General features: G+C 42.9%; 2 protein-coding genes across 6 annotated transcripts in view; one reads left to right on the top strand and one right to left on the bottom strand.

Annotated features, from left to right (window-relative positions):
• The window catches only part of LOC144368757 (Fc receptor-like protein 3), a 611935-nt gene that overhangs the window by 522299 nt on the left and 76932 nt on the right, over positions 1–12704 (bottom strand).
• LOC144368448 (Fc receptor-like protein 4) overlaps positions 1–12704 on the top strand; it is a 52763-nt gene that overhangs the window by 9804 nt on the left and 30255 nt on the right. For 2 of the 5 annotated variants that reach the window (XM_078027325.1, XM_078027324.1), the window contains exons 6-11: positions 1976–2089; positions 3581–3608; positions 4506–4588; positions 4833–4889; positions 8578–8609; positions 8698–10293. In XM_078027325.1, coding sequence (XP_077883451.1) covers positions 1976–2089; positions 3581–3608; positions 4506–4588; positions 4833–4889; positions 8578–8609; positions 8698–8814 — 431 coding nt within the window. In that variant the 3' untranslated portion in view covers positions 8815–10293. Of the gene's footprint in view, positions 1–1975; positions 2090–3580; positions 3609–4505; positions 4589–4832; positions 4890–8577; positions 8610–8697; positions 10294–12704 lie in introns of those variants that run through there. The other 3 variants (XR_013428202.1, XR_013428203.1, XR_013428204.1) reach the window with 3 other exon arrangements.

Here is a 12704-nt window from a genome sequence, read left to right as displayed (position 1 = left end):
TATACTAGGGAAACATCATCTCCGAGAGTTAGACAGACGGCAAGGATGCAGTTGATGTTCGATGGAGTGAGATTTCCTTCTAAATTTGTGGACTTAATGCCAAAATCTCTGTGCTCAGAAATGGGCAAACTTATAACAAGGCATTAATTCTGCAGTAGGCTTAAGGTAGGCTGGGGCAGCTCAGGTCACCATAATAAAATTCCTTCGACTGAGGCTGGGGTTGTAGCTCAGTGAAGCTTTTCTACTAACTGTCTGTGTGGTATGTAGCCTAACATGCATGAGGCCCTGGGTTCAGATCTTACTACTCAACATCTCGTCATACGTGACTTAAACCACAGAAAGTTATTTTCTCACTGGTTTAGAGGCTGGAAGTTTGAAATGAGGGCATCAACAGGGTTGGGTTCGGGTGAGGGTTCTATTGCTGATTTGCAGATGGCTGTCTTCTTGCTGCGTCCTCACGGTGGCAAAGAAAGAGGGAGGGAGGGAGGGAGAGAAGAGCAAGTTTTCTAATGTCTCTTCTTAGAAAGGTATTAATTCATCATGAGGCTCCCCACCCACATGACTTCATTGAAGTTAACTACCTTCCAAAGGCCCATGTTCAAATATGGCCACCTTGGGGTTAGAGCTTCAACCTATGAACTTTGAGGGGACATACTGCAAGGATTGAGGTTGGCTGCTGTGGTGCTGCAGGGGAGCAGGCTTATCCTGTGGGGTTAAGAGCTCATACTGAGGAAGACATAGCTCTTGCATGGTAGGCACTGTTTGTTCAAAGCACTCAACAATATTAACTCGCTTAATCCACCAACAACAGTAAATAGATGTTAGGGTCCCCATTTTTTCAAAGGAGAAAACAGAAGTCCAGGAAGATTAAATTATATTCCCTGGCCACACAGTTATTAAATGGAAAAGCTGGAATCCTAACCCAATAATCTGGTTTTAGAATCCTGGGCCTTTCTAAGATAAATTTCAACTACATCCTCAAGAGTAGCCATTTCTTCTAGGAAACTGGGTTACCAGAAAGGAGGGATAATTTGCTTTCTATCCATTAAATCTTAAATCCTACGCCTGGGTATGGTTGAAATTCTGATTTTGCTCAAGTAGATGCCCCGGCAGGCAAATGAGGAAAGATTCTTTCTTCCACTCTCCAGCCATCTTTAGCGGTCGGGATGAGGAGGCTGGGCTGGCTGCCCCCTGAACCCTGCTTGTAGGCAGAACCACTCATGGGTCCAATGGCAGGTTTGTTAGATTGGTCAGGATGGAAAAATAGAGACAGAAATTTCCCTCGCTGGCCGCCAGCCACTGATTTTGTTCTGAGAATCATAAATGAAATAATTGGAAATTACCATTAGCATTGCCATTGTTGTGACATCAGGGTGTCCTCTCTTTGAACCTGAGATACTTGTCCATGTCTGAAGTTGACTTCCCTGGGGACCTAGAATCTGTGTGAAAAGCCCCACCCACTCCTGTCCTTCCATCCTGCATTAGTTCTGTGGCCTTTATAAATTTGTTTACTGTCTGTCTCCCTCACTAGACCACAGCTCCAAGAAGGCGGGACCTTTTCTATCATTTTTTCACTGCTGTATCTTCGAGGTTTAGATCAGTGCCTGGCGTGTGCTGGGCACGTTCTTGGGTGAGTGGAAAAGCTGAGTGGAAATCTCTCTCGCTGTGGATGACAGGGTAGGAGAGTGGGCCCTAAGGAAAAATCAGAAACGTCCAACAACTCACTTTGTTGCATATGAAAATACGAAAAAATTCCATATTTTCTGTGTTACTCCACCCTGGACCACACAGGGTGAATCTTTCTGGCCTTACCCTGGCCCATAATTTCTCTCCCCCACCCCACTTGTAGACCCATAATTTCTCATCCCTCTTCCCCTCCCAGACAAGTTAAGGAAAGTTTCCAGGATGGGAATGCGTGGTGATTCCAAACCCTAAGCCTCTCCTGCCCCGGCCCACACAGCCTCTCTCCCCTTAGTGATTCCCAGCAACAGGAATGTCCTCATCGCTGGAGGAGCCGCTGGGGGACTGCTCAGCTTTCTTTTCCTGCTTGGGGCCCTGCTGTTTTTCCACTGGCACAGGACGAAATCAGGTTTGTGTCCTCCTCTTGCCTTTGCCAGGGTCCCTTCCCTGTTCTTGCGTCAGACACCCCAGCTTTGGTCAGCCTCAGTAACCACCAAGCCACTCTGCAGGTCTCCTCCTTACAGCGCAGTTCCCCAGACAGACCAGTGTGTGAGGGCTGCTTAGACCTAGTCTAGTTCACTAAGTCTCAAGTGGAAGGAAGGAAAAAGAGAGAATCTTTAATGAATAAAGTTTCAAAAACTACCTTAACGGCTCCGGGGGGCAGTTTCTTTGGTTAATACAGGTCGACCAACTAGATCATTCAGCCCCACCCAAATCTATAAATGGATCTTCGAACTAAACTGAAAGGCTCTGGAGAAATTATTGTGAAGGTTTCCTGGGCCTTATTGGCTTGAACCTGCTCTGGCCTTGCTCTCCATGGGTCAGCCTCCCCTACCTTGGGAGAAGGTCTCTCCCAGGCATTGTCGACCATGTGCTCCCAAAGCCTTCTTGCTCAAGACCAGGTCAAACTAGTTTCAGATGACAGAAAACATGGTATAAATGACAGGTGCAGAGCCGGGCACAGTGGGGTACACCTGTAGTCCAAGTGACTCAGGAGGCTGAGGCAGGAGGATTACATATTCAAGGCCAGCCTCAGCAATTTAGCGAGGTCCTAGCACTTAGTGAAAACCTGTCCTAAAATAAAAAATAAAAAAGAGCTGGGGATGTGGCTCAGTGGTAAAGCCTCCTGGGTTCAATCCCCAGTACCAAAAAAAGAACAGAGAGGCTTTCAGTTCTAGAAAATTACCCACACCCTACAACTCTATCTCTTAATTCATTCAATTCAATTGAGCCCCCCAGATCCTTGGGAGCCCTTCCACATACCATGTATTGAGCTGGAGGGGGGGCACTTTGGACCTCTGATGAGTCTCCTTAATATGCTTGAGGCAGAGCCTGAGGTTCCTCTGGACACAGCCACAGATGTTCCTTGAAGTCTACCCTCAGCACTTCTCTGCGAGGGTGATGATTTGGTTACATTTAATATTTCTTGAGTTACAGTAACACAGCCTTGAACCCTAATAAAGTCTCATATAATGTGACCCAGGAATGTGTAGCACTGGCCCCAACAAGTTCCGTCCTTTTATGCTCTGTTCCCATCCCTTTTCAAAGTATATTAATGAGAACCAGGACTCGGCTGGTGTTTAAATGGTGCCCCCTACACACCTCCCCCCTCCCCCACACCCCCTTCACCTCCCCCTCCCCCACCTCCTCCCCTCACACCTCCTCCCCAACTTCCCCACCCCCACTTCCCCCCCTCCCCCCTCACTCCCCCCACACTTCCCCCACTCCCCCACACACTTCCCCCACTCCCCCCCACACTTCCCCCACTCCCCCCCCACACCTCCCCCACACCTCCCCTACACCTCCCCTCACCACCTGCCCTGCCATAGCTCATGTATGTGAAGTCTTTGAGAAAGAGCTCCCTCTGCTGACATGAATGTGCCTTTGCTTTCTATTGCAGGAGGTGGTTTCTGGACAGCTGAAACCAGGTGAGACCTCAGCTTCTGCAAGTGCCTTTTTTGCTTCCCAAGTACACAATATGCAAAACTGTGTGGTTGCAAAATTAGGTCAAGTTATTTTTCTTAGACCTTGTGGCTAAATGCTTCCATTTTCATGTTCCTTGAATCAGTCAAAAATGAGCTTCCTAAAGCCATTCTGTCAGCTAAAAGTTATTATTATAGATTTTATGTATATTTGGATTGGCTTCTTATTTGAAATTGACACATTCATTTAAACGGATGATACCAAAGGTTATAGATTTTCTTGGGTGGGTACAAAATACTTCTGTACCCATAGCTCCAGAGTTAGAGCATACGTTATTAAATATATGTCCAAGGGTTAGATTCTAGATTTTTTATAAATGTTCTAGATTTTCTGGAGGTATATGCTTTTGTTAATCTTATTTTTCTTCCAGACATACAAATGTATTAATTAGACCGTGTTCTTAATTTCAGTTTGGGAAATATGGTCCTCTTCTGTCAGTATCTCAGTCTTAGGTTGCACCCAGGAACTGGAGTGAGGATCGTGTCTAATTCCTTCTTAAATTTCCCAACATAACAATGTGAAGACATTTGGCCACTGCTTCCTGAGGAGAAGACCGGTTCTTATCCATCCTGTCTATGAGACAGTGATTGTCACTGTGATGTCAAAGACTTTGGTCTTGTCCCAAGGTAGCCTTCCATACCAAAGCTCCCCAGTTTCTTTCAAAAAAACAATCCAACTTAACACGGACCCACTGAAGCTTCAATTAAACTCTTCAGGGTTCCCAGTTCCCTACGGACTGCTGACTTCCCTCCAACCCACTTTCTCCACCACCTCTGCCTAAGCATCTCACCCTCAGGCATGTTGGAATGCTCCAAGGATTATCATGTATTTCTGTCCCATAGGAGTCCTCTCACCCCCGGCCTGGGACAGTCCTTTCATTACATCTGCTCTGCCCAGGTGGAACCACACGTCTCCTGTGACAATGGTGAGGTTTCTCCTATAAGAACCTGCTCCTAAGACTCCACCAGGGAAAGATAAATAGCTTTGAGTCCCCTGGGAAATGCCACTCTTCTCCCTACAGTACTCTGGAGTCAGATATTCCCAAAGAATAATCACTTCATTGTGTGTCTAAAGAGAGTGGAGGGAATGCTTGGGAAGAGGCCTCTGCAGAACATAACAGGCAGAGACAGACTGGTAATATTGTCTTTTCTTTCCAATGCACCCCAAAGAAGGAGATTTGGTATATGCTGAGATCCAGACTACTGACCCGGGAGAAGAAGGAGAAGGTATGTTTTTGAACGATTACAGCTACCAACTATACTCATTCATTCAGCAAATATTTATGGAGTATCTCCCATGTGCTAGGTGCTATTATAAGTGTGGAGAGTCGCTCAGCAAACAATTCCCCATAGTGTGGAGCTTAGATTCTAAAGAGGGAAGACAGACATGAAAAGTATGTACTATAGCTGAGGTTGTGGCTCAGTGGCAGAGCACTTGCCTAGCATCTGTGAGGTACTGGGTTCAATTCTCAGCACCACATAAAAATGAATAAATAAAACAAAGGTCCATAGACAACTGAAAAAAATATTTTAAAAAATACATACTATATCTTTGCTGATGATCAGAACAAAAATTCAGCATCCTTATGATAAATATTGTGATCTTGATGGTTTGTGTACTAAGGTGGCCTATAGGTCTGAATGAATGAATATTTGCAACATACGTACTACTATGATAGGCATTGCATTGAGAACATTTAAATATAAAATATTGGATACAAATTTACAATGGAGTTATGTCCTAATAAGCCTGTCATAAATGGAGAATATTTTAAGTTGAAAGTCTATTTAATATTACCCTACCAAATCTCAAGTTTAGCAATCATTCTATGCTGCACCATAAAGTACCCATTGTTTACCCTCCTGATTTCATGGCTGGATGGGAGCTGTGGCTTCCTGTTACTGACCAGCCTCACAAGATAGTGTCATGGGTGAAACTGTCTTGGCTCAGTGGAAGAGTGTTTGCCTAGCATGGATAAGGCTATGGGTTCAATCGCCAGTGCTGACAAGAGAGTATCATACCAACCATCACTAGCTCAGGAAAACGTAAAAATTTTAAATCTGAAGAATGGTTTCTCCTACGGTTTGTGCACAATTGTAAGGTCAAATGATTGTAAGTAGGAGTTTCGCCCCCCCCCTCTCTCTCTCTCTCCCCTCCCTCCCTCCCTCCCCATAGATGATGACAGATAGAAGGCAATTTTTTATAGGATACTGAAAATGTGAATTTTACCATTTAATATTCCTTAATTTACTATTGAACTTGGAATTTTGTTCTGGACAAAGTTAAGTTACGTGGTACCAACTGGATCCTTTCAAGGTTTGTTTTCTTTTTTAATTTGTTTTATTTAGTTACACATGATAGTACAATGATCTTGACATATCATGCATTTGACGCAGACGGGGTATAATTTCTCCTTATTCTGAGTGCACAGGTTGCAGAATCACATTGGTCAAGGCTTCCTTTTAAGCTTCATTTTGGCAGGTCCTGAACAACCTTTAGAGGAAGGCTAATCTATCCCTAATACCAAGCAACATTTCTGAGGATTCTACACCAGTTGCCCCATCTATCACGAGATCTGCACGAGCATCTGGGGTTATTTTGCTGGTTCCTTTCTGATGGTTCTTACCCGGCCCAAGATAGTTTCCTCTCTCATATGTGGTATTAATATTCAGCCAAAGACTTGAGGCTACATACCTGTCTGGAGATCTCTGGAGCTTTTGATCTGCCTTGCTGCTTGCTGTCTCTCTAGTACTCTGTCCTAGAAATTCTAGCTACTAAGTTTAACAGGACTGTTGGTCTCTGTCACTTGAAGTCAGAGAGAGCAGACCAGTCTCTATTAGGGCTCTCCAACCTGTGCTGCAGGGTAGAAACTGCCCCCAAGTGGCAAGACTGTGAAACTGCAAGGCTCCGCTGTCTACTGGCTTTCTTTTCTGGCTCTGGGTCCTGGACTGCCTGTTGTCAAATGCCTGAAAAACATTGCATTATCTGTTTGTTTGTGTTCTGGTGGTTGAAAATGGAAAGGTGAATCCAGTCCTATTAGTCCCTTTTGGCCAGAATGAGCAGTCCTTCATTTCCTTGAATCTCATTCAGATCCCATTTCAAGACCCTCAAATGAGTGGAGACCTGCTGTTGGACATTACTGTGGTCAGTTGTAACCTGTAGTCCACTTTGGGTTTGTTTTTTGGTATTCACTATTTATTTTCCAAATCAGGGAAATCACTTTTCAGTTTCTAAGATCAATCTCTGAAGGCTCCTTCACCACGCTGGGGGCTTATAAAGTATCATTTCCCCATTCCCTAAACACACACACACACACACACACACACACACACACACACGCGCACGCACACACTCCCAATAAAGCTTCTGGGTAGAAACTCATTGCACAGAAACCGATCTCTCCTTCTAAAGAAATCTGTTCAACAATTTTTTTTAAAAAAAATCTCTATATATATTTTGTTAATTTGGTTGATTAACCCAGACTCTTAGAGTCAAAGAAACAAACTATTATTTTTTAATAAATCTAAATATGGTATCTCATCTCATCTAGTATCTTTGTGAGTTGTGGGAATTTCATTCATAATCTAACACTGAACCTGTTTTGCAAATGAAATGGTGGTTAAGTCCTTTCCCAAGGTCACAAAGCCTGTGAAACACAAAGATAAGACAAAGTCTTCTGTCTTGATTAAATATTTGCTGCTTGTATAACCGATTCCTGCTTGACCAATAATGTATCACCTGATTATCTGCTTTGTCTCTTTGCTCCCTGAACCAGCCATTGGCCAGGACCCTCTGAATAGTAGAATCAGAACCACTATCAGTTTGTTTGGGTTGGTTGAGTGCATCTGTCTTATACAGTTTCCTCAATCATCTTTCCACTCTATCCTTAACATATTGGCCCAAACACCATTTTTATTAATGGATTGGTTATATTTCAGGCACTTGATGTATTAATGAGCTATAGAAAACCCTTTTTACTTGTTCCTTCAGATTTTCATAAAGGCCCTGGCCCAAACACCATTTTTATTAATGGATTGGTTATATTTCAGGCACTTGATGTATTAATGAGCTATAGAAAACCCTTTTTACTTGTTCCTTCAGATTTTCATAAAGGCCCTGAGATCATAAGCAAAGCTCTGTCCATTTGCAGGAGGAAAGTGTGCACCACTTTTATCACTTCACTAACAATGTCTGTAATTCCAAAAGTGTATGGGTAAGAACATGGTGAAACAGAAACTTCAGGTGCCCCAAGCTATATCTCCTTTTCAGGTTCTAGTTCTCCATAAAATTATTATGGTGCTTTAACAATTTACCTTTTTACCCGAGACTCTTAAATACCAATATTCGTGATCCAAGAAATCACATCTGCTAAACTTTCTTTCTCTGTGACTCCACCTCTAAAAAAATATATATAGCAATAAAATCAAGAACTAGAACATGCTAACGTGAGAGTTTTCCTCACCGGGCAACACATATGGAGAGTTTTATGAGAACTTGCCAAACCACCCAGGACAGTGTGGTGGATGTACTCTAAATTAAAAGTACAAAGAATTAAACAAGGAGAAAAATATTCTCTCAACATCTGGTAGAAGAAGAAGTGAAGTTTCTTCATGTGATGAGGGAGAGTTTTACAGATCAATGAAGCTTGAGAAGAACTTGCAGAGGGCTTAGTTAAGAAATGGTAAATTAAAAAAAAATGGTAAAATACCTAATGCTATGCATGGCTAATAGAATATGAGCCAATAAGAAAAGAAAGAAAGAAAGAAAAAGAAAGGTAAAATAGAAAATCAAAAGATATGTTGGGGTGGGGAAGACACGACATTGATGGGGAGGGCCCAGTGACCCCCAGATTTAGGAAATACGTTGGCAGACTGGGTTCTAAGTGAATTCTTATGGTTCCCTTGTCCTCCACAGGTAACACCCCCTGGATGCCTTCAGAGGACAAGGTGAGCCTCATTTCCCTCTGTCACCACCACCTCCAGCCCTTTCCTTCTCACCCTTTCAAGTTCCTCCGCTGTCTTCTTTCCGTCCCAGCATGCCTTGATTGTCTACTCTGAGGTGAAGACACAGCTGCCAGTTAACTCAGATGGAAAAGTCGGTTCCAATGATGAAGATGCAGAAGGATATTATGAAAATGTCGTACTCATGTGACTTGACCCTATCCAAAGCCCCAGGCCCAGTGCAATCCTCCAGGCCCTCGGAGCAAGCAACAGATGCAGCTTTCCGACACTTACACCACATGCACTCGCCCCCAAGATGCCTCATTATCCACCCTGATGTGATGATGGGATGCCCTCTGGCAGCCTTTGCTAAAATGACTGGTTCTTGTCCAGAGCTAGAAGAAGACTCTGTACACTTGCTCTGGGTCTGACCTAATGTGTTCTCCAGAATCTGATTTAGGGAAGGAGAATAAGGAGAGAGAGAGAGAGAGAGAGAGAGAGAGAGAGAGAGAGAGAGAGAGAATGCTCTTGAAAAAGAGAAACATACATTTTAGTGAATTAGGACTTGTACAAAGATAGAAAAGACTGAGCAATGTGGTTCTCCTTTTAATGCCTTTGTGATTCCTTCAGCGAAGAACCCTTGACATCCTTTGGTGTAGCTGTGAGCAGTTGCACTACAGGGACCTGAACAGCCCCTCCCCACCTGCCTGCAGTTTGCCCTGTCAGGATTCAGTTGAAGATGAAAAGATCCACTTCAAATGGTTTATGGAGAAAGGATTTTTTCCCCCAAGATTTTAAACACTTACAAAATCTTCAGGAGAGCTAGAGAAGCAGGCTCTAGGCTAAACTTCCCAAAGCAAAAGGGATTTATGTTACTATCACTTGTAACACAACCTTATAACATTAGAGAGAAAAAGATATAATAGAAAATTAAAAAGCAACTTTGCAAACCTAAATTTGAATTTGAAATACCAATATGAATTCATGATAAACTCCGCATTTTTTTAAAAAAATGTGCACTTCTAGGGTCATCCACTGAAAAGACACAATCATCAGTTGAACAGTGATAAGCACCCCTTGCCAAGGTTATAGTCTCTAAACACCCTTTCCTCCTCAAGTGAAAATAGGGCTGCCTTTCTTGTAGGAGTTTTGTCTTTGAGTTATCAAATAGTTACTCAGAGAATAATTCTTCCAAAAATTAAGAAAACAATGAAAGAAAAAGGAAATCACTATTTCTCGTGGATGTTTCATGCTGCCCCTACTGGTTAACATGAAAGAGAAAAACCACAGCCAAACAACAAGTGGCTTCTGGTGGAAAAATACAGTACAGTACCACCTACGGAGTACCGATGCCCCAAATATCAAAACTGAATCCCAGGGTTGGGGATGTAGCTCAGTTGGTAGAGGGCCGACCTCTCATGTCTCATGCACAAGGACGTGGGTTCAATCCCCAGCACCAAAAAACAAACAAACAAACAAACAAACAAAAAAACAAAACAAAACTGAATCCCATCAAGTCTTTAGACTTAATTACTAGTTTATAGGAAATACATGAAACAAAGGAACAGGTTAGAATAGCATCAGGGGATTGCAACCAACAAAATGCAAACTGTGGGAAAATTCTACAGGACCAATGACTTGGTTTCCTCACTAATAATGGGAAGGAAGGGAGGGAGGGTGGGAAGGAAGAAGAAAAGAGAGAACGTGAAAAAAAGAAGAGGAAGATAAAGAGAAAAGGGAGAAAGTCATAAATTAAATGGGACTCGAGACCTATCAACCAGAAAGAATGAGCAGGCCCCGTTTGGAACCTGATTCAAACAAACCCAGGGAAGAAAGGGGGGAAAAAAACACTTATGAAATACTAAGAGAAAATTGGATGCTAATGCTAAGAAATTCATGTGTTTTGGATAGAAGTGATAGTATGGTTATGTTCTTATAAAAACAAAAGGCACTCATTTTTAGAGCTTATGTTGAAGTACTGAGTGCAAGGTGTTAGCATAAGTTCAATGCACATTAAAGAAGTGGACTGAAAGACAGATTTGACTTGAAGGAATCCAGGGGGAAGGGTGGGGAGAAGAGGGCAGGGATAGAGGATCGGTCATGCATGCCCCATCTCTGAAGCTGAGTGATGGGTGCCTTGTGTGGGGGAGGAAGTGGGGTTTATACTATTATTATTACTACTTAGACTCTTCCATTCTTTTTGTGTTTTTAATTTTCCACAATAAAATGTTAAAATCTCTATGCCCAGAAGGCCACCTCCTTTGTCACTCCGTGATTCAACCCCTGACTGAGGCAACCCTCACTTCTATTGCAAGAGTGAAGGTCTCCTCTCTTTGTTTCTTTCCTCCCCCAGGGTTTATTGACTCATCCCTCATCCCCACAGCCCTCCGGGCGGGGACTCCTTGCATGAGGCCACAGGGCTGCATGGTGACTCCAGCTGATCCTGGCATATCTAAACCAGGATAGATATTTTTCCCTCTGCCAACTGATCACGGGAAATTTACCACCAAGCCATGGTTGTGGGGTTAGAGAGCAGCACAATATGAGCCAGTCACTGTTTATTCAATTTACTGTTGCTTTTGGGTCATGTCAGAACCCTGCCCATTATGTCCATGTAAGGATGGAATGATCTTGAACATGAGTGACTTTTTGGTTTTTGGATAAGAAACTTTCAGTTTGAAATGAGCAGGTCAGCTCTCTAGTGAATCATGGTGAAGCATTCAGTGATCATGACAACCCAATTCTAGCCAATAGCTTTCTCTCTTTTTTTTTTTTGAACAAAATAAAGACAGTTATTTTAAGAGGGCACAGTTTTGCTTCAAAACTATAGGGTCTCCTCTCAAAGCTTGCTGCAGACTTTGCACAACATCCTGAATAGCCACTGCACTCCTGGGTCTTTTCCATATGCTAGATTATAAAAGCCCAGAACAGAGGTGGCAGCACAGTAGCCTAGACAAGCCGAAGACCTCTTGTTTGCTCAAGGGCCCAATCAGAGACAGTAGTTTTATTCAATTGTTGAGACTGAACAGGGCAAGGCAACCAAATGTTACCCAGAGACCTTTCAAATTAGGGTTTCTTTCTTGATAAAATGGCAACAACAACTTAATTTTCTTTGAAAGCACTTTTCCAACCAGTTGTAGAGAGCCAACTACATGGTAAAACCAAAGAGAAAAGGGGTTAAATAAACTTAGAAATAAAAAATAATTTGCTAACTTATAGCAGCAAAAATCTGGATATTTTGCTAAGAATAAAATACCAAGGATGGAAGAATAGAACTCTGTTTGAGGTTAAATAAATCAATATACTTGGAAAAGATTCTGAATGCTAGTACTGGTTCAAGCATCTAGGAGGAACCTTAATTAGTTGCTTTCTTGGTGGATCAAAACCTGTACTCAATGGTGGCCTGAGATGAATTCAGCTGAGATACTAATTCCTTGGCCTAAGGTAGAGGAAAGATTCAAAGATGTATAGAGATGAGATTATTGAAGTGAACCCATCACCTAGGACCCATTCACGTACACCCTATGTTTGCTAAGAGTACATTACTTTCCACACAACCCTGAAAAATACTTTGGTGATGAAAAAAAATCAAATAGTAGCCTCTTTGAAAAGCAAAACAGAAACAGGTCAGAAATAAAATTAAAGATGCTGCTACTAAAGTGGACTAGGGGGCCCACGGCATAGCTACCATAATAGGAAACAAGGCCCAGATAGCAATCAGAATACTGGACTGACTAGGACGTCGGATGATGGGATCAACAGGGGCCAGCAGGTCTTATCTGTATAAATGGAAACCAACTCAAAGCCTGGCTCCAATCTTCAAAGTCATGACCACCCCACTTTTGTGCCAATTAGTATGAGTCACGGCCCAGAGCAGACAATGGAATCCAGTCTAGCTGACTGAGGAGGAAAAAGACTTAATGCAGGACATTGAGGAAAGGGCTGGAGGGTGGGGTCCCAGGCTGAATGAGCCTCAAGAAAAACTCCCAGGAGCAAACTGCCAAACTGGGCTGGCAAGAGAGCAGACTCCGTCACCAGCTGACTCAAGATCCACAGAGCCTCTGCTGCCACTAGGAACGTCCCCAGATCAAGAAGCTGCTG

Source organism: Ictidomys tridecemlineatus, chromosome 11 (genome assembly GCF_052094955.1).
Source record: "Ictidomys tridecemlineatus isolate mIctTri1 chromosome 11, mIctTri1.hap1, whole genome shotgun sequence".
NCBI lineage: Eukaryota > Metazoa > Chordata > Mammalia > Rodentia > Sciuridae > Ictidomys > Ictidomys tridecemlineatus.
This window is presented reverse-complemented; position numbering and strand designations above follow the sequence as displayed.